This window comes from Pezoporus wallicus, unplaced genomic scaffold, assembly GCF_028554395.1.
Source record: "Pezoporus wallicus isolate ANWC-B61680 ecotype Strahan unplaced genomic scaffold, APGP_CSIRO_Pwel_v1 contig_3487, whole genome shotgun sequence".
In the NCBI taxonomy this organism is placed as follows: domain Eukaryota; kingdom Metazoa; phylum Chordata; class Aves; order Psittaciformes; family Psittacidae; genus Pezoporus; species Pezoporus wallicus.
This window is the reverse complement of record NW_026636018.1, coordinates 181,680-207,903: the sequence shown is the minus strand read 5'-3', so window position 1 is coordinate 207,903 and position 26,224 is coordinate 181,680. Positions and strand designations below refer to the sequence as shown.

The following is a 26,224-nucleotide window of genomic DNA, read 5'->3' as shown; positions in this document are numbered from 1 at the left end:
CATTGTGCGCATAATAAATATAAAATACATATTTATAATGCAACCTATGTATTGTGAAAAGAGTGTAAACAGATTTTAGTGGGTGACATTAACATTAAACCACAGAATCATTGAATAAAGACTCATTTCAGATCTCTAGAGATAACTGACCCAGTTCTTATCCCTTTGAAATCACTCTTGTGTCTGAGATCTACATGATTCAGTTTGGGCATAAGACAATGTCTGGCTGCCAGATTGCTTAATCATGTTCCCGATGACTGGGAAAAGGGAAATATAACCCCCATTTTCAAGAAGGGGAAAATGGATGACCCGGGGAATTACAGACCAGTCAGTCTCACCTCTGTGCCTGGCAAAATCTTGGAGCAGATTCTCCTGGAAGGCATGCTAAAGCACATGAAAATCAACAAGGTGCTTGGTGACAGCCAGCATGGCTTCACTAAGGGGAAATCCTGCCTGACCAATTTGGTGGCCTTCTATGATGGGGCTACAGAACTGATGGACAGGGGTAGAGCAGTTGACGTCATCTACCTGGACTTGTACAAAGCGTTCGACACTGTCCCACACGACATCCTTGTCTCTAAATTGGAGAGACATCAATTTGATGGATGGACCACTCGGTGGATAAAGAACTGGCTGGATGGCCTCACACAAAGAATTGTGGTCAATGGCTCAATGTCCAGCTGGAGACCAGTAAAGAGTGGTGACCCTCAGGGATCAATGTTGGGACTGGTCTTGTTCAACATCTTTGTCGCTGACATGGACAGTGGGATTGAGTGTGCCCTCAGAAAGCTTGCCAATGACACCAAGCTGTGTGGTTTGGTTGATACGCTGGAGGGAAGGAATGCCATCCAGAGGGACCTTGACACACTTGTGAGGTGGGCTGATGCCAACCTCATGAAGTTTAACCATGCCAAGTGCAAGGTCCTACACCTGGGTCGGAGCAATCCCAGGCACAGCTACAGGTTGGGCAGAGAAGAGATTCAGAGCAGCCCTGCGGAGGAGGACTTCGGGGTGGTGGTCGATAAGAAAATGAACATGAGCCGGCTTCAGTGTGTGCTTGCAGCCCAGAACGCCAACAGCATCCTGGGCTGCATCAAAAGGAGTGTGACTAGCAGGTCGAAGGAGGTGATCCTGCCCCTTTACTCTGCTCTTGTGAGACCTCACCTGGAGTATTGTGTGCAGTTCTGGTGTCCTCAACATAAAAAGGACATGGAACTGTTGGAACAAGTCCAGAGAAGGGCCACGAGGATGATCAGGGGACTGGAGCACCTCCCGTATGAAGATAGGCTGAGGAAGTTGGGGCTGTTCAGCTTGGAGAAGAGAAGGCTGCATGGAGACCTCATAGCAGCTTTCCAGTACCTGAAGGGAGCCTACAGGGATGCTGGGGAGGGACTCTTCATTAGGGACTGCAGTGCTAGGACAAGGGGTAACAGGTTAAAACTTAAACAGGGGAAGTTTAGATTGGATATAAGGAAGAAGCTCTTTCCTGTTAGGGTGGTGAGGCACTGGAATAGGTTGCCCAGGGAGGTTGTGAATGCTCCATCCCTGGCAGTGTTCAAGGCCAGGTTGGACAGAGCCTTGGGTGACATGGCGTAGTGTGGGGTATCCCTGCCCATGACGGGGGGGTTGGAACTAGATGATCTTAAGGTCCTTTCCAATCCTAACCATTCTATGATTCTATGTGCCCATGCCAGAGTATCAAACTGTTCAGCCCTTCCCCATGCAAAGCCCCACCTTTCACAAGTACAGATGCAGTAGTTTGCTGGTCCCCTGTGTCACACATGTATTCCCCAGAATCAGCTTCACTCAGGTTGTGAATTGTCAGCTCAGCCATAGATCCAGCTTGATGCATCTTGTATTTGTTGCTTGGTCGCAGCACTGTCCCGGCCTTCTTCCACTGCACAGTGATATTTGATTTTGAGATTTCACAGCTCAAAGTGATGGTGCCACCTGCTTCAGCTTGCTGGTTCTGGAGTGGTTGTGTGAAGGTTACTGGCAAAGCTATACCAAGATACATCGGAGGAAAAAAAAACATATGTTTCGTTGGTGGCTGTGTCACTAAGTCTTGTGTTTAATGAAACTGTGGTGCTATTACAAAGTAAGTCCAAACTCAACTCCAAAAGCCCAAACAAGTAATAACAAAAAGTGCTGGGTTTCCAGAAGCACTAAGCACTCTGCACTCCCCAGGAGTCACTGTACACCTCTCAGAATGTGTTTCTTCTTACACAAAAGCAGTCATGGATATGAACTCTTGAGCATCTAAGTACAGGTATCTCCGAATGTCCAAAGGTACAACTCAAAAGCCTATGCCTGATATTGAAGCTCTTGGGTATCTGGAAGGGTGCATGGGGAAACATATGATGACAGCTGGACCAAGAAGAGAGTTGGACTCTGGAAATCTCTGCACTGATGGGTATCACTGATGGTTAAGATGATAGGGTTTTGATGGGTTGACTTACAATGTGCCACATACAGAAGTTTAGTTCTTCTTGGGTTAGGACAGCACATAGAGACACAAACAGACAGCCACCACCAAAGAATCTGCTTACAGTACAACTGTTCTGGTATCATTGAATCCTGGAGTTAGTATGATAGTAGGCAGGTGCGTGCCCTTCATGGGAGAGCCCTTAAAGTATATTTGAAAAGATGGCAGTTCTCAAAAACATCCTGGCTGCTCTTTATATTTACTGATCTTATAGCTCAGAAAAAGTTGCCTGAGTATTGTATTGGTACCAGAGTAAATTTTAAATAATTGACAGATTGGCACATTAAACCTATTTTTAAGACCCTAAGGACTGGAATTATTTAGATCCCTTTCTCATCAGTTGGAGTTGAGTGCCCAAGTAAGCTTGAGCACTTTACTCTTGTGCACCATTTGCCCAGGTGGAACTTAAAGGTTGATTAAACATCAGAAATGGACTTATGCTAATTTCAGTTCCAGCCTTGGTTTTCTGAGTTACCAGAAAGAGGCCCTTGGGTCTAGGATTCTGGAAGCGGTTACTGCATTTGGATCTCTTCATGTTCATTGCTGAGGACACCACAGTACATAACTTCTCAAAGCAAAAGCACTTAGCTGCTTTATGCCACCAAAGTACACGTGAAATCAAGGACAGTAGATAGCACTCTCTTGCTAGTACTAAGCTACGGAAGTGGAACAAGTTTCTCATCTTAAAAAAACCCACAACAACCTACCTTTAACAGTTAAAGTGGCTGTTGTTTGTTCATTTCCATTATCACAGGTATATTTGCCAGAGTCTTCTGGGTTTAAGTGATAAATCTTTAAAGTATGGATTGTTCCTTCTTGTCTGATTTCATACTTGGAGCTCGGTGAAATCACCTGAGTGCCCTTCTTCCACACCACACCAGCGTTAGCCTGGGAGACCTCACAACAGAGGATGGCTGTTTCTTCTTCCTGCAGTTCTAAGCTCTGTAATTTCTCCTTAAAGACTGGAGGTGGCACTGAAATTACAGGCACAGCAAAGGTATTTACAGTCACCTTTATCTAGTGCTAAAGCTACAGTTTGTGTATTAACCCCTCTTTAATTTCTGTATTACATACTGTGGGGTTAAAACAAACTTCAAAGAGAGATGGAGAAGGATGCTTGACTAAGAATTTCTTCAAAACAGTGTTTAGAGAAAAGAAGTTTTTCTTCCAAAAAAAAAGGGGGGGGTGGAGAGGGAGCAATTAAAAATAAAGATCTATCCATCCAACTACTTGAGCGGATCTTTAGAAACCAGTTAGCTTTGAGACCTTGGTGACATATCCACTGTCTATCCATGGGGATGACAGTCTATGAGACCATATGAGTATATCATGCATACTCTGAAGCACAAGCACCCTACTCACATGAGTTAACAAGGGGTGAATAATGACCTTGAATTATATTAGCATAAGCAAAAATTCACCTTTTCTCATCAATCCTGTTCCTTTCCCACAACACAGAGGGTCTTACCTTTTACCATGAGCTCTGCTGTTGACATGTGGGGTCCCACTCGGAAAGTGACAGTGCCAATGTCCTGCTCAGTCACCTTCCTTAATGTTAGAGTGTGGATCTTTCCTTTTTCCACTGAGATCTCATTCATTTCATTATCTTGCAGAGCAACATCCTGTAGCTTCCATTCAACATCCCTTGCGTTCTCATGAGAAACTTGACACCGAAATGTTACATCATCCCCCTCGAACACCACCATGTCCTTTAGGCCACTCACGATGGTTACGTCAGGCTCTGTAAAGAGTCCATCAGTCAAGCCATGAAAGGGCAAACACAGATCAATTGACAGAATCATTTAATAATATAGGTTGGAATGGACTTCTGGAGGTCATTAGTCCTGCCACTGCTCAAAGCAGGACCAGCCTACAACAGGTTGCTCAGCACCTTATCCAGTTGAGCTCTACTTCCAAGGATGGAGATAGCTCAGCCTCTCAAATCATATTTCAAATTCTACTGGCTCACTACTTTCAGTGTAGCTGGTAACATGGCCAATATTCTTCAGTCAGTGCTTTTATCACTTGCCCTTTCTCAGAGATACATTGCATATTGATTTTTATTTTACTTTTAATTAGATGTTTCATACTGTAATTGGGTGATTAAAGCACAAATACCAGATGCCAAAATCGAGATTTTGAAATTTGTTACATTTGCATTTAGGTATCTTCAGAGAATAACATTAAAACCTGATCACCTCTACTGTCTTTTCAGAAACAAAATTGCATATACTCTGTGCTGATGCTCCAAACTGGCTGTCTCTGTGCTCTCAGCAGGTCTTACTGGATTAGCGTGAGCACATTTGCACTTCACTTAGTTTGAGTCCATCTTCCAGGACAGCTGGGCCCCTGCAGATCTGTGCAAAGATCATACAGAGTGCAACAGGCAGAAGCTGTGTGTACCCTGAGTCTGCTGGAGAATACCAGAGGAAAAACAGTGCAACATTCATCTGAGAAAACACAGTGCATATTCATGCAACTGAGGTCACCATCTGCATGAAAAATGGTGCAGCTGGGCATGATGTTTTTACAACATCGAGTAGCCTGTAGAGATGCTGGTGGTGGTTGTTCCACACTTGTGGTCCAAACTGAAAGCAAGCTCTGTCTGTAACAACACTAAGGCCAGATGCAGTTGCCATGTGACTGGAAGCTGGGAGTGAACCATCTGTTCCTTCACATGCATGTAATGTCAAACAAATATTTCAAGCGAGTCAAAAATTACAGTTGCGTTATCCACTCCTGTCCACAAAGCAAATTTTTGCTTTGGTCCATTCACTAATCATGTCTTTTTTTTGTGATACCCTTCCTATGTTCTGTGTTATTTACCACAATTGGTAACAATTATGTTGCAAAATCTTAGCATCCAACTGTGAAAACCCCCTTGCCCCAATAAACGGGTCTTGCCTTTCACAGTCAGTTTTGCAGAGCTTGTCTCATCTCCAGCCTTGCAAGAATACTCTCCAGCATCACCAGGCTCCAGGCGGTGAACACGCAGCTCACGGAGGGTGCCGTCCTGCCACATTTCATACTTGGAGCTTGAGTGAAGGAGGACTCCATCTTTCCTCCACTCCACTTCTGCTTTGCCAATAGAAATCTCACAGCGCAGCCTGGCCGTTCCTCCCACTTCCACTTCTTCGTTCTTCAGCTGCTGCTTCAGACGGGGTTTGATGGCTGCAAAGCAAAAATTAATACGTGATGCATTAGTTTGAATGCCAGGTCTGCACAACTCGGCATGAGGCACCTGGGGCCTGATGCTGCAGACCAAATTTTGTATTAAGTGGTTATATGGTAACAACCCTTTTTGCTCTATAAACAGATCTACATTCTGTATATGCGTACAAGGAGAAGAAACACCAAATATGTTTGTTTCCCACAAAGTCAAGGGCATCCACGTGACACCCTTTATGCATCTGCTCTGAATACTGGAAATGCCAACACGTATAAAGACCTAAGCAAAACCTGGTACTTTCTGATTAAAACTAGATAAAATCTATTAATTTTTATAGAAATGCTCAACACTGTAAAGATTTTAAAGCTTCAAACATATTTCTGATTTCTCTGCTATCTTTTCATGACCCTAGATGATCAACAGTGAGTCCTTCCAGATGACGCACAAATAAATGGACCACATTTATTCAAGCACTGCATGGAACAGCTCAGACAACAGCTTGTCACTAATGAAAACAAGAAGGGAATATTCATCACATATGCGTGCCAGCAGTTGTGAGAACAAGAATCTCAGTGCTTGTGGTTCCTCTGTCTAAATTCTATCATGATACATGTAAGGCAATCACAGGGCTCTTTCACTTGCAGTTGACCCAGTGGTTGCTGATGTAGTCTGAAAGGCTGTGGCTTAGACCATAGCCACAAGTTCCATCCAGCAGTTTGAGATGACCACAGACTTTTCACGGACAGTATTCCTGATTTGTGTAAACACAGTGTCCTCTGGATCTTCATGGGAAGACATTACAGAAATTGAAAACAGTAGATTTTTAACTGCTTTTGTAAATTACTTATGATTAGTTATTGATTCAACTGAGCCAGCAATGAATGCAAACTGCCAAAAATAAAGATCAATTAGAATTTCAAAATCCCCGTGACGCAGAGTTTTTGCTTTTGTCACATAAGAGGAAATGGCCAATACACTGTACACTGTGCTTTACAGGCTTGAATAGCCATTCTACAAATCCTGTCCCACAAGATCCACTGTTCTGTTTTATTCTGGTTTATGACTGGGCACCTGCTTTCCTCGTTATCTTAACTTTTGGAGAGGCTTAGTTACCAATAAAGAAAAGAATATAATTCACACAGTTTCACAAATCCCTTTTATCCTCTCTTTCATCTTGATGCAATGCTAACCATTCACTCTGAGGACCGCTGAGCTCTGCTGGTCTCCAGTATCGCATGTGTAATCAGAGGCATCTTCTGGTTCTACATTATGAATCACAAGTTCAGCTTTGCGACCACTTAATTTAATGTCATATTTGGCACATGGGAAGAGCTCCATGGTGCCTTTCCTCCACTCCACTGTTGCATTATCCTTTGTCAGCTCACACTGGAATTTCACCACAGCTCCTTCTTCTGCCTCCTTGTCTTTCAGCTTCTTTTTGAAAAGAACTGGCAGAGCTGAAGGGGATAAAAAAAAAAAGAAGTAACAGGAGCTTTTATTGAAGCCTGAGTCAAGTCCTGGTTAACACAGTTAGAATGACACTCTGGAGAACAAAATACTGTGCTTCAAGTGCTATGTTCCTAGGCAGGATCCATGTTTTCTAATTTGCCTTGAGTCTTCAGGAGATCTTGCTGTGTTAGAGGCAGCCCTCTGAATTTACAACATTTATTTTCTTTGCTCCTTGGCTCACATAAACTTGCCAGGGTGGGATTTTTGAATTTATCCTTCAGTTGGCCTAACAATGCTCTCAAGACAAAGAAGTTCAAAATTTCATGAACAGCCTTGGTATATCAGGAATGTCGTTGTCAGTCTTCTTCCAGGATTTGGAAGAAAATCTTTTTTAAAACACTTAAACCATGTCATGTAATGTCCAGATGTTATGTTAAAGCATTGCGCTTTCTTTAATTTCTCCCCAGCCATAAAGCAAGAAACTATTTCTCCTTAGAAACCAAAACTCAAATCCAGTACTAGAAGGACAAAGTATCATTTTCTTCCATTCTCATACAACCTACCTTTCACATTTAAAGATGCCTTGGTTTCCTGATCCCCAGTATCACAGCTGTATTCTCCTGTATCTTCTAATTTGAGATTATGTATTAAGAGCTCTACCAGACATTCCCTCTGCCTCATTTCATATTTCTGGCTGGGCTGCAGCCCCACTCCTCCTTTCCTCCATTCCACTGCAGCACTGGGTTTTGACAGCTCACAGCAGAACGTAGCTGTGCTTCCTTCCTCTGATTCTTTATTTTGTAGGGGTTGCTTAAATGTGACAGGCAGTTCTGAAAAATTTGAGAGGGAAATGTTTTAAGAGTGATTTAGTCTGCAAAGGACCCAGTCCTACCATCATTCTTCAAAAATGGGCTATCCTAATGATTTCATAATCCTTGGGCTGCAACCTTCTGCCTTGGAAGCATCCTACTTGAACCATTATGTGAACAAGAGCTCAGGACAGATGGTGAAGTTAAGAAAGATCGGGTCTTAGAATGCTCCATAGAATGATCTGGTTTGCAGTCTGCAGGAATCAGGGTTTCCTAAAGAAGTGTCTCCATGCCAGCTACAGATGCTTTACTTAAAGATCACTGGGATATGCTCTCTCTTACACGGACCCTTACTCCTTAATAAAAGTCTGCAAGTTTGAAATACTAAGTGAGAGTATTTCCTCCCCTTCCACCCCCCCCCCCCCCCCCCAAGCTTCTATCAACATATAAAAGGTCAAGTTATCACGCAAAACACAAGAAGAGGCAATATAGTAAAAGATGACAATAAAGTGATAAATGGGAGAGGAAATTCAGATTTCCAGCGAGGTCTTGCTCTTGCATGGTAGAAGGGGTGGAGGAAAACAGATGTGGATGCAACTGAATGCAGCCAGAGTTTATACCTGAGGCTCAAAACTTCAAGTAATAATACAGAACATTCACATATTATAGAAATCTTTTATCCACCACTTATTGCATCTCATATCATCCCAATCAGGCACTATGCCCAATTTGGGTACTGAAGCAATCAACAACCCCAAAATAACCATCAGCCTGCCTGGCTTATTTTGTTATTTATTTCATATGCAGCCACACTCCCTTCACTCAGAGGGCAGGGGGGTTCATCACATCTTGACATCATGATAACATTTAATTGCTTTGATGATGATTAATCACTCCAGATACTTCAAGAAGAACCTTTCTAACTTGGTCATGTGTCATGCTCAAGTAGTATATGTATTCTGGCATGGACCGGCAGCAAGGTCATAAATGGCTGTAGACAACACTAAGATGCTCCTTTCACTTCATCTTGTAGAGCCAAAGGTCAATACCCCACCTACCATGTACGGTTACCACAGCTGTTGTCTGCTGATGTCCAGAGTTGCAGGTGTACTTTCCTGAATCATCCAGTTCTAAGTCATGAATGACCAATTCAGCAGCAGAGCCCTGCTGCTTCATCTCATATTTCAAACCAGGGTAGAGAGTAATATCTCCTTTCCTCCACTCTACTGGAGTGTTGGGTTTGGTAAGCTCACACCTCAGTGATGCTGTACCACCTTCTTCTGCCTCAGTATTCTGAAGCTCTTGTTTAAAAAGTGCTGGTAGGGCTATAAAATAGAAACATATCTTACAATATACTGTAGATGGGGCTTGGGAAAGAAAACATAGAAGAACAAAGCACCAGAAGAGCTTTTTTTGCAAACATCTCTAAACCTCAATGCTCTAGATTCAAACCAAAAGGCTATTTCCCCAGAGAAGTAAATAAAAATATCTGCAGAACAAGAAGAAATCAATGTCAAGAAGTTATATTTGCCTTGAAGTATGTAGAAGCTTAATCAAATCTATGATCTAAAACTGGCAGAATATTTTTCTTACGATAGAAATAGCCAACATGTTTTCCTGATCACTGAAGAGGCATGCTGAAGATCAGCAGGGAGTTGTAAGAGTTCAGATTTCTTCTTAAGACAGACCACTTGCAAGAGAAATTACAATTGACCTGACCATAACATACTGACTAAACGCATTTAGTTCTGCGTTGCTATTCCCATTTTCCTCCTGGTCACTCTATTAGGCTGTACAGACTATGCTGTACTGCATGCCTTCTGAACTGCAGTGAGCTCTTCTCTGTAAGCGACACTAAACCACAGGTTTTACTTTTAATAATACAAACTTTTCCTATTGTTTTTTTCTTTTTTTACCATTGACTGTCAGAGTGGCAGTTGTCTGCTGATCTCCACACACACAAGTGTAAACTCCAGTGTCCTCCACATCCAGCTCATGGATAATCAGCTTTGCAACAGCACCATCTTGACTCATTTTATATTTCCTGCTTGCTTTGAGCACCTCCTGCCCTTTCTTCCACTCCACCACAGCAGGCTTAGTCAGCTCACAGAGCAGAGTAGCTGTCCCACTTTCTACAGCTTCTAAGTCCTTCAGTTCTTTCTTGAATTCTGGAGGCAGAGCTGAAGAGTAAAAGAGTTACTACAGAGAGAGTGAATATCCCTTGAAAAGCAACTAGGTGAGGTCCTGGCGGAGAGGATGCATGATACACTACTGAGCCCTGATCCAGGTCAGTGGAGCACATGGGGAAAATTTTCCACAGCTTCCCTGATCGCTGCATCAGGGCAAGGAAAGTGAGAAGAACCAGCACAGCTGAGGAGGACAAACACCAGCAGGCACCTCTCTTCCCTATTCTAACACAAGGAGGAAGCACACAAGCAAAGTCCAGAAGAACACAAAAGCCCAAGCAAACAGAAAGGGAACAGGACAGACCATAGCAATAGAGACTGGGGTAGGTCTAAGGTTTGGAGGACCTTAATCCCAAGGATTACTTTACCATGCACTGTTAAGGCAGCTGTGGTGCTCTTGTCTCCACACACACAGGTATAATCTCCAGTATCATTCAAGTCTAAATTGTGAACTACCAGCTCCACAACACAGCCTTCCTGTCTCATGCTGTACTTGGTGTCCGAAGTGAGGACGCAATGGCCCTTCTTCCACTGAACACGGGCAGATGTCTTGCTGACCTCACACTGCAAAGTGGCCATTCCACCTTCTACCGCTTCCTTGCTGGTCATTTCTTCTTGGAAAAAGGGAGGCACAGCTGAAGGATGCAGGTGAAAAGTATTACAAACTAAGGATATCTCCAGGGATGGGTGAGAGTAGGAAGTGACAGGGGAAAGTTGTGATGGTTATGGAAGGACAAGGATAAGCAACAAAGAGAGGCAAGAGAAATAACATCCTAGTGGGAATATACATATATAATATTAGGTGGTTTTATGCTGTCCTTCTATTAGCAAAATTGCACAGTCCTCAAGAGATTTACATCTGCTTTCTACCAGATGAAATTGTAACTAACACAGCTTTGCTCTGGATACTGCTTTTTATGCTATATTAAAATGGTAAGCATTGAGAATGCCAGAAAGGAATGGCAAAGAATAAACAGATTTGTGGTATAGAGCATAAATGCAAGAAAGGAAAGACAAAAGATTAGTGGGTTTAAATGATAGGAAAGGAATGACAGAAAGGAAAGATGAAAGGACAGCAGGTCCATGTTTAAGGAAAGAAAAGGCAAAAGGATGGCACAGAAAAATGCAGACTGGTATTTTCCAGTAAACACAACCTATGGGTCATTAAAGGAAGGGAATACCTTCAAATGAATGGGATTTCAGTTAATAAGGTTGAAAAACAGACATGGAAAACTGAACACCTTGTAGTAAAGGACAGATGTTTCCAGTTAGAAAGTAGGAGGGTCAAGATAGTTTTTACCCTGTACTGTTAAGACAGCCGTAGTCTGGTGCTCTCCACACACACAGGTGTAGTCTCCTGCATCCTCCTCAGCTAATTCATGAATCACCAGCTCTGCCTTTGTCCCTTCCTGCCTCATTTTGCATTTCTCACTTGCTTTGAGAACCCTCTGGTCCTTCCGCCACTCCACTGGAGCAGCCTTGGTGAGCTCACAACGCAGGGCAACTTTTCCACCTTCTTCTGCTTCCTTGTCCTTTAGCTCTTCCTTAAAGAGGGGTGGCAGAGCTGAAGGATGTAACATGGGCAAATGGTCACCAGAAAACCAAAATTAAAATCTTAATTTCTTTTTCATGCTTGGGATTATTTCCCCTCATGCCTCCTTTTTTCAAACTGTAATAGACGTGCATGGCTACAGCCAAGTTCTGGAACTCTGAAAGCATTCTTCTTCTAGTGTATTGTGGTTTCACTTGATATAAGACATCAGTTCCCTGGGTGTCTGTCATTTTTCATGGTGAAAAAAAAACAATACAGAAAGATCCAGATCTCAAGTAAACATCTCTCACAAATAACACTGCTGGATACAGTACTATTTTACCTATACAGGCATAATTTCTTGGAGGCTGGCATTGATATTTTCTGTTTTGTTTTCACTAGAAATTCATAACCCCACCTACATGAAAGCAGTTGGATTTCAAAATAAAAATGCTTTTAGTTCTAAATAGAAGTTTGAAGGGCCATTACATGCAATAAGAATTACAGATTCTTACTACTTCCCTATTTGGAAATCACAACCCAAAGACAGAATAACCTACAGGAAACAACCTGCAGGAAAACAAATTATTAATATTTACCCACAAAACTGCCTTGTGCACAACTGCTGTAAGCAGGTACAGAATACAAATAGTACTCCCCAAATGCCTCAGAAAAAGTCCAGGCCTCAGGACAGCCCAGGGGATGGTCAGAAGATTTTGGGGAAAAAGCTGGATGAAACAGAACTGGATATCTGACCAAGTTCCTCAGAGCCAAGGACTGTTACTTCATTAAAAAGAATACTCATTAATTAAATGACAGCAGAACATGAGATAATGAGATCATTATCATAACTCAAGGATTTCTTTATGGGTTGGTTTATTGGTTTATGGAGTGGTTTATAGGATAAAGAACATTATAGCTCCTAATAATTTCTGTTGAATTTGTCCCTAACTATTAAGGTAGACCTGATCCCCACATAGAGGTGTAAACCCCTGCATCCTTCAAACCTAAGTAAGAAGCTCTGAAATGGTAACTCATATCTCATTCTGCATGTCTGACTCACTTAAAGAGTCTGGTACCCCCAAGAGCAACTATGGCCAGGTCACCCAGCAGCACAACATCTCCTCCTCCTGCTCCCTCAACCCTCACTTCTCCTTTGAGCAGTGCTTGGAGAGCAGAGGACCTGACCACCTATACATGCATGTTTGGGCAAAAACTGTGGTTGGATCAAATGAACCATGGGGATGAGGGAGGGAAAAGAGATGGGAAATATAAATGTCCAAGAAGAGCAGACCTGAACAGAAAGAAACATTCCATTTTCTCCTTTTCAAGGGTGACAGAGTAATAATGACCCAAAAATTTGTTCTGACCCATTTTTAATCTGTAAGAAATGAGCTATACACAGAATGAAGGAAAAGAAAGGGATAAAACCACAGACAAGTTACTGACCCAGGGCAGAAACAGATGAATTTCAGAGTAATGTCTATCTATAGAGCTATTTATCAATTTCAATAAGGTCTTTTTACCATGAACTGTTAAGGCTGCTGTTGTCTTCTGGTCACCACACACACAGGTATAATCTCCAGCATCTTCTACTTCTAGATCGTGAATGACCAGCTCTGCGGTGGTGCCAGATTGTCTCATTTGAAATTTGTCACTTGCTTTGAGCACTCTGGACCCTATTTTCCACTGCACTGGAGCTGCTTTGGTTAATTCACAATGCAGGGAGACTGATGTTCCTTCTTGGACTTCTTCATTCTTCAGCTCTTCCTTGAAAAGCACTGGCAGGGCTGGAGATGAAAAGTCAATAGAGAGTGCATTTAATCTAAGACCTCTTAATTTGTTATTCATGATCAACATCATGAAATATCAACAGAAGCTCAAATCTGGAGGAGTAAGGGTCTTTGGCCATTGAGGATGAGGTTACAACTATGATGATCTGGAAAACTAAATCCAGCAGTGACACAATAAGAGAAGGAAGTGTTGAGCTGACAGGTCAAAGTACAACAGGCTGGATGAGTTTGAGGCAACCTAAGTAATTTATCATAGGGTCACCCTCCATCAGAAGGCAGGACATCTCAGTTGGTCCAACAGGAGCATTTCCTAGCTTCTATTCCCTTAAACTTAAAACATAAGTTTGTCCGCATGGAGAAATGGTCATGTCCTCAGCTTCTTTTTCAGGAACACGAGACTAAAATTAAATGCCAGAATAAGCTGTTCTCCTTTCCTGAACACAAATTAATTCCTAGGAAAAAGCTGAAAGGTGAACACTTTGTACAGCAAAAGGATGCCTCAGAGAAACAAGAAATGAGCAGTCATCTGCAAGATGAATTTACCATTCACTGTCAGAGAAGCCATGGTGTGTTGGTCTCCACACACACAGGTGTAATCTCCTGCATCCTGCAGCTCCAGATCACAAATTTCCAACTCAGCAAGGACATTATCCTGCCGCATGATATATTTTTCACTTGCCCTGATTATTGTGTTTCCTTTCTTCCATTGGACATCTGCAGCCTTGGTCAGCTCACAGCTCAGAGTGACTGTTTGCCTTTCCATGGCTCGCAGGTCCTTCAGTTCCTCTTTGAAAAGTGCAGGCAGGGCTGAAGGTCACAAAACAGACACAGGACATTAAAAATGACACGTGGCACACGTATGAAGGGAAGGATGAGGTGGTATAGAGGCAGGCAGGCGACATTTTAGGGTGGAAAGAGTTTGCTTTTCTCATAATTACAGGATAATGGACAAAATAATAAACAGAAACAGAAAAGTGGCCTGGATGCAAGCAGACAAGCAGATCTTAGAGACAGCTTGGAAATTTAAACAAATTCAACCAAAAGTGAAAACACAATCAATAGTAATGAGCTGATAGAGAAACACACAATAACACAGATAAACGTGTATGTTTTTTACCATGCACTATCAAGGCAGCTGTAGTCTCCTGTTCTCCACACACACAAGTGTATTCTCCAGCATCTTTCATTTCTACATCATGGATAAGCAGCTTCATGACTGTGCCCTCCTGCCTCATTTTGTATTTGTCGCTGACTTTGAGCAAACTACTTCCCTTTCTCCATTCCACTTGAGCAACCTTGGTCAGCTTGCAGCGCAGAGTGGCTGCTTGACCTTCTGTTACCTCCTCATCCTTCAGGCTCTCCTTGATGCGTGCAGGCAACGCTGAGGATGTAATGGACACAGGGTTAGAGCAGCAAACACAGCCTCCTGGTGAAGGGTAGGGGTGGAGGAAGGAAAGGCAAGGCCATCAGTGGGGAGCTGTCTCCAGGACTGGTCTCACATCTACTTTAAGGAGCAAGTGCTAAAACCACTTTGTATATGGAATTGGGGTGTGAGTTTTTCCCTTTTATCACAAAAAGCAAATTAATTCTCATGACTATGACATGCAAAGTCAGACTCAGAGGAACTATGCAGAGATAACAATGAGCATGAAGAAAAGCTGAATTCATACCATAAATTCGATAATGAGGACATCTAGATGAAATTGGTTATTACCATGTACTGCTAAGGAAGCTGTGGACTGCACGTCTCCACACACGCAGGTATAATCACCAGCATCACTCTCATTTAGATTATGGATCACCAGTTCTGCAGTGACATCCTTCTGCCTCATTTTGTATTTCTCGCTAGGTTTGAGTACTGTGTCCCCCTTTTTCCACTCCACTGAAGCAGTCTTGGTCAGCTCACAGCGCAAAGTGACTATTTTACCCTCCATGGCTTCCTCATTTCTTAACTCTTCTTTGAAGAGAGCAGGAAGGGCTGGGAAACAGAGGAGGAAATGTTTTCATGACAAACAGTTCTTGGCCACCAAAAAAATGAACTTGATATTTACCATTATCTATCCATGCCTAGTTATTGATATGAGGATCATCTCACAGAAGAAGGAAACTAATGTGCATCATACAGTGGCCATTTTTTGCTGATTGATTTAGAGATGTATGGAGAATAAAGAGCGAGGGGGGGGGGGGGGGGGGTGGGAATTCTCTGTAAAATTAAGCCTGGGAAATTGATATAGCAGGTTACACCATGATCAGGAAAAATAGCTAAAGGAAAAACTAAAAAGGTTTTACCTCACATATTAAGAATATCTATAGACAGCCTGAGAGTTAGAATGAGGCTGAAGAGCAGAATCAGAGAGACCTCTTGAAAGTGTTTTGATAATAATAGAATGAAAAAAGAAGGAGGATGCCTCCATTGTGGAAATCTGATATAAGACCCTCACCTAACACCCTATCCCTTTTGGAACAACTAATAGTATCATTCAAATCATAAACTGAAACCAGAACAGACTGGATAGCACCATGGAGCAGTAGGATGGGACAAAACCTCCTGTCTTTGTAATGGGGTGGGAACCACTTTTGGATATAGAATAGATATGAAAAAACATGAGGATCTCCAGGTCCTGACTCTGACCAGCAAGAAATAAATGTATTAGAATATGGATGAGGAGCATAATTGGGAGACACTGATTATGAAGCAGGAGCTCTTGGATTTTAAGACAAGTAGTGATGGAGAAGAGCAAAAGGGAATTCTGTGGGCAGCAAGAAAGTAAGCTTCAGTAATTCAAGAATTGTTACTTAACATCAAGCAGACGCAAACTTAAAGGACAAGGTAGTTTAAGAGAGTGGAAAAATTCTCAAAGAAAGGGCATAATTATAGAGACTACCTCACTCCAAGGACCATCAGGAATAGTCTGACTAAATCACAAATATTTTAATGTCCTGAAGCTCAAAATACCTATAAAATACAGGGGGTTGATGTGAGTAGAGAGAAAAAAACAACTGCAGAATGTAGAGGGAAAACCAGAAAGGAGGGGTTCTCTGCATATCTCAGGAAGGTCAAGGGCAGTTCTGCATTCCTGGACTCTGTCATCTCATGGACAAAGAAATCAACATGAAAGAGGGGCTGAAAGGTAATTGCAAAATTATGCCAATATCAAATGTCTCCAGAGAGAGATGTGTGCTGTATGTAGCTGTGTCCAGCAACTGGGTGGCAAGATCACTACTCCAGGAGTTTTCTGTGTCCTCAACTCACAGTTCAACTTGTGGCTCTTGGCTTTATCAAAATATTAGCATACAAATTCTAGGAAATCTGGCCAGCCTGAACTAGAAAGAAACAGAAATAATACTACAACATTAGGTAAGTAGATTAGAAGGAAGAAAAACAACAAGGGAGTATTTGGTTTAGCTCTTTTTCAGGAAAGTAAATTGACGGTGGGTGACACAGGGAAAGTTGAAGTGTTTACTTTGATTTTCTTCTTTAATATAAAAGATAATGATAGCTAAGAAGGTAAAAGGAATTCTGTCTAGGAAAATCAAAAAAGGGTTAGAGAACATTTAAATAAACCAAACATTCTCAAAGCACCCTGGTATGATGAAATTTATCCTGGAATACTTAACCTACAAGCTCAACCAATATCAGACATTACACTGGAGGAATCAAAGAGAATGGGTGATGCTTCACAAGTACAGAAAAAATAGCAACTCAGGGGTAAAAAAGGAATTACAGATTGAAATAGACACATTTAGTTCTTAACATGTAAACCAAGAGTCTGAGCTGCCAGATAATCAAGAAAGATCCAGGCAAAGTCAGCAGAGCCAATAGAACTATCTGCTGACCAAATGTAAAGGTCTGCTATAAGGGGAACTGGATGCCTCCCTGAGTTCCATCAGCTGTGTTGACTAGATCTCCATTGACAAAAATGCAAATTTAGGAGTACTTACCAGTCCTGATTTACAAGCTGAATCCCATTCACAGTGCTTGTCTTGGAAAAAGACTGAAGAAGGGGGTGGCAGAGGGAGGATCCAAGAAATTATGGCTATTATTTCAGCTTACCTTTAATTCTTTGAAAAACATTGTAGCAATATACATGGACTTGCCAAAAACTTTTCTCTTAGTGAAGGAGTGGACCAGTGTAATTTTTCTTGGCATAGATTAATAACCTCCACTGATAGAAAGACACAGTATATGCTGTACACTTTTATTTTAGTAAAGCTCTTACTTGAACTTAGGTATAGGTGGAATTGCAGTAGGGAGCACTATTAATTTGAAAAACACAGTCAAATAATATTCAACTGTGATTTAAACTCACAATGAAAGAACAAGCTGAGCAGACTTCCTCAGTGCTCTGGAGTCCACTGTTATTCAGCATTCTCTTTAGTGATTTAGACAATGAAATACAGAGCTGTCATTAACTTTGGAGATGATCTTAAGGTGGGAAGGGAGAGAAGGTGAAAGCACTTTGTTAAACTGAGTTAGGATAATAAGATCTTGATGAAGCAGCAATGAAAATAAAAAGTCTGCAATTTAGCAAGAGCAGGTGCAAAATACCCTATTTAGGAACAGTAAACACAAATACAAGGTGGAGAACAAAAGTTGGCAGCAGATCTGCAGAGAGGGATTTGGGGTTACAAGAGATCATGGAGCAAACGCAAGTCAAAAAAATGCAACTCTGATTTGAACAAAGCCATCATCATAAGAGGGATGTATAAAATCAAGTGTCACATGCAAGACACATGAAGTCCTTCCATCCTACTCCACTCTGGCAAAGCCCTGGATGGAGCACTGTAGCCTGCTTTTGGTCACCACATTTCTACAAGGATGTGGATTAACAGAAGATTGTCCAGAAAGCACCAAAGATGATCTGAAGTCTAGCAAACATGACCTATAAAGAAAGAGTAAAAGGATGGAAGGGGCTTAGTCCAGAAAAGAGAAGACAGATGGGAGACATGATGAAAGTTTTCAAATCTGTAAAATAGTTTCACAAAGAGGAAAAAAAGCAAGTATTTTGTCCATTTCTATGAGCTTAAGAAAGACTTTTATTGAAATAAGGAAGAACTTTCTGCCAGTAATGATAGCCAGGCAGTGGAATGTGTGTCCAGGGGAACTGCAAATTATTCACCACTGTAGGTTTTGAAGTGCAGGCTAGATAGCGATGAATGTGACTTGGGGTTCAGGGATGGACTAGATGACCTGTAGAGGTCCTTTCCAACTTTTTCTTTCTATGCTTAAATTGGAAGTTCAAGACTGAAGCCACCCTTGTTTATTGGTAAATATGAACATAAAAATGTCTGGGCATCTTGCAGTAAAGCAAAGCAATTTTAAAGTGGGAAGGAAAGAATGGACAGTAGATGACCCATCCCTGGCAGTGTTCAAGGCCAAGTTGGATGGGGCTTGGAGCAACCTGGTCTAGTGGAAAGAGTCCCTGCCTGCGGCAAGGGGGTTGGAACTGAATGAGCTTTAAGATCCCTTCCAATCCAAACGATTCTGTGATTCTATGAAATCAATTTATTAACCTACTGAATTTCCAGATGAGAAAGATAGCTAAAACTACTTCTTATTGTCCTGTGTTAATTGTGGAAATAAAGTTTCTTTCTTTCAAAGAAAGTTTGCAGATGAATTTGACCGGGTACTGTGAAGTCCTCTTTCACTATAACACTAAGTATTATGCAATACCAGAATACATGTCTACATCATCCTTGGTCAGAGTTATATAAAAAAGTTGCATTGAGTCAAGTTTTGTTTGCATTATTTAAAAGTATCTGTCAAGTTCTGCTGTAACTTGAAATCTAAGATTGCTCTTTTTAAGAAGTTCGAGTGTTCCTGCTGCTCCATCTCTCTGGCTCAAGTCAAAACTAAGTAAAACAGAAAAAAAACACAAGCACGGGGCATCCTTTAGCCTTCAGTGTGGTGCAAAGTAGTATAGCCATACACCAACAAGAGCAAGGAAAACAGGGAAAATGTTAGTATAATCAATGGAACTACAATTCTTATCAGAACCAGATTAAAAAATCACAATAAACCCAAGAAAATCTGTTACTAACAGAATTAGTGATGGCAAGATTAGAGAAAGAATTCATTGTGTGTCAGTATTGAGGCTTCCAGAGGAGAAAAGAGAAATATCACACAAAAATTGTTCATTTCTGTTCTTTACCATGCACTGTCAGTGCTGCAGTAGTCTTCTCATCTCCACACACACAAGTATACTCCCCAGCATCCTTGACTTCTAAAGTATGGATCAGCAGCTGTGCTGTAGTACCTTCCTGTCTCATAGTATATTTTTCACTAGATTTGAGCACTTTGTGTTTCTTTTTCCACTCCACAGAGGCAGTCCTAGATAGCTCACATTGTAGAGTGGCTGTTCCACCTTCTGTGGCTTCTTCATCTTTCATCTCTGTCTTGAAGTGTGCAGGCAAGGCTGAGGAGTTCAAAATGAGCAGAATGTATGACAGTGACAGCTATTCAAGTAATGATTTATCTGTGGTCTATCAACCGCTATCAATCATATGTGATGAGCAAAGCCTTCCCTAATCAAGATTGAGTGATAACCACTCTGAGAACCATAAACCAGTGACCTTGGAAAGCTGGAAACCACCTTATCCATAAGCCAGAGCTTTTTTTTTAATGGTATGGTCTATGGCATGAAATGGAGAATCAAACCAGTCTCAACTTCTTCAGACTCTATAAGACTGAGCCCTACCTTACTTTGAGTAATGCTTACCATAATGGAAAATAAAGCACCTAAGTTCTACCACAGTGCAAATCATTACCGAAAGCTCATAAATGAAACTATATGTGAGGCACCAATCTCATTTTCCATGAGATTTCTCCTCAGATAGTGTTCTAGCAGAACTTGACCATCTAATTATTCTGAAACCCTAAAACCATATCAAAAATATCTCATCACCAAATGGTAATATTCTCAACTTTAGGATTGTAGTACCTTTACAACCAACATCATGACAATATGATTTTCCTTTCTTAGCAACTACTACTGAACATGAGAATCAAAGAAATGAGTTAGTACCCAGATGAATATCTGACATTTTTGCAATGAACACTTGTTCTATGTCTGATACCAGTGCATTCAGGCATTCATGCTCATATCCAGACACATGTTACTAAATTCATCAGAAATGGGGCTGCAATTTCAAAGCTGATACTACTATATTCTTAAAAACCCAGCTGGTTGAAAATTATCCACTTATTTTTTTTTATATATATATATATATTTATTTTTTTTTTTTTTTTTTACCATTCACTTTTAGCACGGCGGTGGTTTTCTGATCTCCATAACAGCATGTGTAATCTCCAGCATCTGTCAGATCTAAATCACAGATCACCAGCTCAGCAACTGTGCCCTCGCATTTCATGGTGAACTTCTCATTCATCTCCAGGGCTCTGCCTCCTTTCCTCCATTCCACAGCAGCTACGGGCTTGCTCAGTTCACAGCAGAAAGTGGCTGTGCCATTTTCTGTGGCTTCCATGTTCTTCAACTCTTTTTTAAAATGTGGAGGAAGGGCTGAAGATCACAGGTGAAGAGAGAGCACTTTAAAATCGACTAAATACTGTATCTTGACTGCTCCACTGGATTAAAAGCCTTTAATCTCTTAACAGTTTTACACTATACAGTATCTGAGAGGCAAGCAATGATTTCAGGGGCATCCTTGCCTTATGCTTTGCAACACACCACATTCAGTATGTCACAACTGAAAACCAAAAATTTCAGTACCAGAAGGTATGCTTTAAAGTTATTTTAAGATATAAGAACAGAAATCTGATCCCAGGCTTTCAAGGAACTATGCACAGCTCTGTCTTAAGACCATATTAACAATAAAAATGAACACTATGTTGTGTCCAATTACAAGCTGCAATGCATCGTGCTCACCTGCCTATCTCATTTGTTATCGTAACAGAGCACCTTTCAATTCCATCCAAGAGAAAAGTTGAATCTCAGTGATATGACCTAAGTAAATTAATTAACGGAAATACTACAAGTGCTATTTATGACTACATCAAGTTCTTCATTATCTGCTTCCAGATTCCATTTACAGGAAAGAGAATGGACAGAAAAGACTACATGATGCTATTTACCTGTCCTAAGTGAATGACTTTCAGTAAAAGATATTCCCAATGATTGATAGAGCTTTCATAAAAATTTAAAGTAATAAATGAGATTAAGAGCAGTTTGTGATCCTGCATGAGACCACAGATGACAAAGAAGAAAATTCCTACTAAATTCATGTATTTTACCATGCACTGTCAGGGAGGCAGTAGTCATCTTGTCTCCGCACACACATGTGTAATCTCCCGCATCTTGTTCCTCCAGGCTATGGATTGTCAGCTCAGCAATGGTATCCTTCAGTCTCATTTTGTACTTCTCACTAGGCTTGAGGACCTTTAGCCCTTTCCTCCACTCCACTGGAGTGGATTTAGTTAGCTCACACTGTAGAACAGCTGTCTTGTTTTCTGTGGCTTCTATATTGACAAGTTCTTTTTTGAACAGTGCAGGCAAAGCTATGGGATGCAATATAAACAGAAAGGATGTCAAAACCATTAACCAGACCTTGAGGAACTTAGCATTAGGTCCTGCACCCAGTCCTTCGCTACTAAAGGAAAACAAATCATATAGTCTTGAAAATTGCATCTGTTAGAAAACTATTGCAGGATCTCATAGAAATAACTGCCACCATGACCTGCTTCTAATGTTGACTTATGCAGCATGCTCATTAATTCCCAGCTGGTTCCAGTAGTCCTCTCTACCTATTTTAGCCTGAAATCATCTGTCTTCAACATTAATGGCTTGACTTTTGATTGAAAGTTGTTGCCCCAGTTAACAGCACCGCCAGCGCAAGATCTCTACCTGGAGATCTCTTCCTTTCCTGACATCATGTTTTATGTTCCTGGGTCAGAGAAAAAATTAATAATATAGCTTCAGGTGAACTTTTAAGCCACAGTTTCCAATAACATAACTGCTCTAATATCAGGAACACAGGATAGTTATTTTTTAGCAGCAGCATTAACCAAGTTGTCTTGTGGTGTGCCACTAAAGCAAAAAGGGAGCAACTTGCACAGGGAAGAAAGAACCTCCAGCTGGGAGAAAGAAGAAGCAAAAACATGCAGAAAATCTGTGCATTTTGCCTCCACAGTGTTTTCCCTGTTCTTCGAAGCACCTTATCTTTAAGATGTATCTCAAATCAAAACTACCCTTTCATCTACTGGAACTGATTCTTCGGGAGGGGTAACTAACGCTCATCGCTACTCACAGAGACTGGAACAAAATCTGTTTCACTACTCCCTAAATCAGGACCTTAGGAATAATGATTTGGGGTGTTGTTTGGATTTTTGGTGGTTTTCTTAAGTACCATTTCCTTGACAGAATATATCACAGTCCTGCAGAAGACAATAGTCATTCATTCCTCAATGGAAAATCCTCTCACTAAGTGAGCTCTGCATTTTTAAATAACTTTCCTTCAAGTCAAGGACCAAAAGCCACTGATGCTAGTGAGACATAAGGACAAACCCTCTGAGCATAATCTTGCTGCTGGAAGTATTCTCACTCTTGGCCTTAGATACAGGTGCCTTTTTCACTCTTAAAAAGTGAACACTAAGATAAGAAATTCTCACAACTCTTCTTTACTTTGCTTATAAAGCCATCAATTTCAAATTAATAGACAGATGGGATGAAACTAACAGAAGTGGGATGGAACACAAACAGAAATCCAAGAAAATCCTGCAGAATCAAAATAAGTGGAAAAGAAACTTCTCAGAGAAAAGGGATCTCCTTGAGATACTGCTATCATAATCGAGAATGGCTTTTTTACCATGGACTGTCAAGACAGCTGAGGTCTTCTGATCTCCGCACACACAGGTATATTCTCCTGTATCTTCTACCTCCAGATCTCGGATCAACAGCTCTGCAGCAGTATCTTCTTGTCTCATCCTATACTTATCACTTGGTTTGAGTGTTTTGTCCCCTTTTTTCCACTCCACTGGAACACCGACCTTGCTCAGCTCACAGTGCAGAGTGGCTGTTGCACCATCTGTGGCTTCTCTGTTCTTCAATCCTTCTTTGAAAAATGCAGGCAAAGCTGAAGGACAGCAATATGAGCAGTGAGATGTAATGCTCCAAAAAGATAAAATTAAACATCGATGCCTAGTTTTCCATGTCCATCTTTTCTTGAACTGATTTACCAGTACAAGAACATAGACACGCAGTAGTCTCAATGAATTAGTATGAGCAAAGAAATGTCATAAACAGGAAAGCATTCAATGCTTGCAGTAATCTGTAGAGTGTTTTACATGTACTCAGAGGCACAAATCAATACAAACAGAAGTAGAAAACCCAATTTCTTTTCCTATGAAATTTCAAGCAAAAAGAACAAATACTAATTTGAAATTTCTGGGGGAAAAAAAAAAAGGTTTTCTTACATGACTTTTTAAACCAGAATGGGAGGGCATTTGCTATGTTTTCACATGCTTAAGCAAACAGAAATACATTGTACATTAAAAAAATGAAACACTAGAGTTTCATTCTAAATGCCAGTTTGAAATGAAATTGTTCATTTCAATACAAACAAGGATTTTCACCTGAGCTGACATATACTTTCAAACATGTCAGTCGCAGTAAAAATCAAAGATCTCCCTAAGAATAGTCACCCCTTAGAACATTTGTGCTTCCTTTACACAGGACAACAACTGAATGCAATGACAACTGGGCCGTAGGTATAAAAGCACCTTGTGGTCCCAGGAATGGAGTACAGGAATAAGATTCCAGGGAATAACCTACCTTTCAGAATTTTACTAAACTTTAAAATCCCTAAGTCATAATCCCTTTGAGGCAACCCATTTTAATGGGCTTGAGAATAATGGGAAGTCTAATAAAGGAACTTCCAAGGCAAAATCAAAATGATGGATCCTAATAAAAACAGTAGCAGCAATCCTAGTTGCCTATACTCTGAGCTTGTACAGATACCTCTCTTGTGCTACGCACCCCAGCTGCACTGACACCAATGTGAGCACTTTATTGGTGTCAGTAAGCTGTGGATAAGGGTCTGATAGAAGGAAGGAGATGGTAGTGTAACCAGGTATCTCTCCAAATGAACAGAGATAACAGGATAGTTAATTTCAGGATGTGTCTTATTTTGTTTGTTTTACCATGTACTGTTAAAACTGCCATTGTCTGCTGGTCTCCGCACACACAGGAATAATTTCCAGCATCCGTTGCATCTAGATTTTGAATTATAAGCTCAGCAACACCACCTTCACGTTTCATTTTGTATTTGTCACTTGATTTGAGGGTCTTGAGTCCCTTCCTCCACTCCACATTAGCAGCAGCCTTGTTCAGCTCACAGTGCAGAGTGGCAGTTTTACCTTCTGTGGCTTCTTCATCAGTCAGTTCTTTGGTGAAAAGAGCAGGCAGGACTGCAGAGTAAATGTAATACAGACATGGCATCAAAGCTGAGAAAGCCTGACCTACAATCTACTCACTCTCATCTCCTTGAAGCTGCGTGTCACTGAAGCCACAAGACCTTCATACACCAGAATTTTGTTCAAATGTCTAACATTTCAAATGAGATCTCACACTGATTTTTGATTTTTGGTCTTCTCAGTTTAAAACTTGCTTTAAAAGCAAGTCTGTCTATCTCCAAACTTAGTTGATGAGCCATCTACCCTGTACTTTATACCCCATAAAATCAAAGGGGAAAAATTAGAGGCTGCATTTCAACATGAAACACAGAGCTTTCCCTTGTTTCCCTTGAGAAAAGAAGCAGTTCTACAGAAGTGCCTGATTCATGGCACTGTCTGTATTTTTTTGTAAATAGAGCTCCTTGAAAAAGAGCAGTAACTAATGTGCTGTCAGCTTTCTACAGAGATAAAGTATATGGTTCAGAAGAGGAAGGCCAAAATTGGTTTAAAAGGGCTAGGAACAGCGAGAGCATAAAAGGCTAAAATAGTCCTTGTGTATCACCTTACATTGACAAAACTTCTAACTCTTAGGAGCTACAAGTGTAACAGTGTAAGTTACAAAAAGTAAATTTAATTCCCACTTTTGGACCAATCCCCATGGGAAAACTTTCCGACAAGTAGCTACACAGGACTAGAGAGATTGTGTTGAGTTAGCGACCTGTACTCTGCTTATCATTTGAATATAGCACCTAGGAAGACAAATAGCACATCAAGAGGGCACCGTGTGAAAGGAGAGAAAAAGAAGGAAAACAGGATAGAAAAATTAATCAGCAGGATGAAGGATAGAAAGTGTACAGGGACCAGATGAAGCAGGAGAGAAAGAGGAAGGGAGGAAAGAGAACTATACAGGTTTACTTGGAGCATGGGTGAAGAATTTCTTTTTACCATTAACTGCCAAAGCAGCTGTAGTCTGTTGATCTCCGCACACACAGCTGTAATCACCAGCATCTGCCAAATCCAAATCCCGGATCATCAGCTCCACAAAGGGACCATCCTGCTCTATTTTGTATTTTTCACTTGGTTTGAGGACCATATTCCCCTTTCTCCACTCAACCACGGCTGATTTGCTCAGTTTACAGTGCAAAGTGACTGTCTCCCCCTCTGTAGCTTCCTTGTTCAATATTTCTTCTTGGAAGAGGATAGGCAAGGCTGAAGGGTGCAATACCAACAGAGAAGGAATCAGCACTATAGTGAAATGAACTGGATTTTGCTGTGAGTTACTGAGCTGTATTATACACATTTAACAAAAAATGCACTACTGCTAGGTGGACACAGTTGAAAGGGGTTAAAACCTCATAGAGTAGAGAGAAATAAATTAGAGAAAACAATATACAA

The 26,224-nt window shown here is 41.1% G+C and overlaps 1 protein-coding gene across 1 annotated transcript in view; it reads right to left on the bottom strand.

Annotated features, from left to right (window-relative positions):
- OBSCN (obscurin, cytoskeletal calmodulin and titin-interacting RhoGEF) overlaps positions 1 to 26,224 on the bottom strand; it is a 152,360-nt gene that overhangs the window by 53,551 nt on the left and 72,585 nt on the right. The window contains exons 40-59 of the mRNA XM_057398901.1: positions 25,775 to 26,038; positions 24,578 to 24,844; positions 23,245 to 23,511; positions 21,674 to 21,937; positions 20,676 to 20,942; positions 19,575 to 19,838; positions 15,137 to 15,400; positions 14,540 to 14,803; positions 13,966 to 14,229; positions 13,156 to 13,419; positions 11,399 to 11,662; positions 10,467 to 10,733; positions 9,829 to 10,092; positions 8,971 to 9,237; positions 7,667 to 7,933; positions 6,845 to 7,111; positions 5,390 to 5,656; positions 3,954 to 4,226; positions 3,193 to 3,459; positions 1,735 to 2,001 (exon numbers count right to left, since the gene is read on the bottom strand). Coding sequence (XP_057254884.1) covers positions 1,735 to 2,001; positions 3,193 to 3,459; positions 3,954 to 4,226; positions 5,390 to 5,656; positions 6,845 to 7,111; positions 7,667 to 7,933; positions 8,971 to 9,237; positions 9,829 to 10,092; positions 10,467 to 10,733; positions 11,399 to 11,662; positions 13,156 to 13,419; positions 13,966 to 14,229; positions 14,540 to 14,803; positions 15,137 to 15,400; positions 19,575 to 19,838; positions 20,676 to 20,942; positions 21,674 to 21,937; positions 23,245 to 23,511; positions 24,578 to 24,844; positions 25,775 to 26,038 — 5,319 coding nt within the window. The remainder of the gene's footprint in view (positions 1 to 1,734; positions 2,002 to 3,192; positions 3,460 to 3,953; positions 4,227 to 5,389; positions 5,657 to 6,844; positions 7,112 to 7,666; positions 7,934 to 8,970; positions 9,238 to 9,828; positions 10,093 to 10,466; positions 10,734 to 11,398; positions 11,663 to 13,155; positions 13,420 to 13,965; positions 14,230 to 14,539; positions 14,804 to 15,136; positions 15,401 to 19,574; positions 19,839 to 20,675; positions 20,943 to 21,673; positions 21,938 to 23,244; positions 23,512 to 24,577; positions 24,845 to 25,774; positions 26,039 to 26,224) is intronic.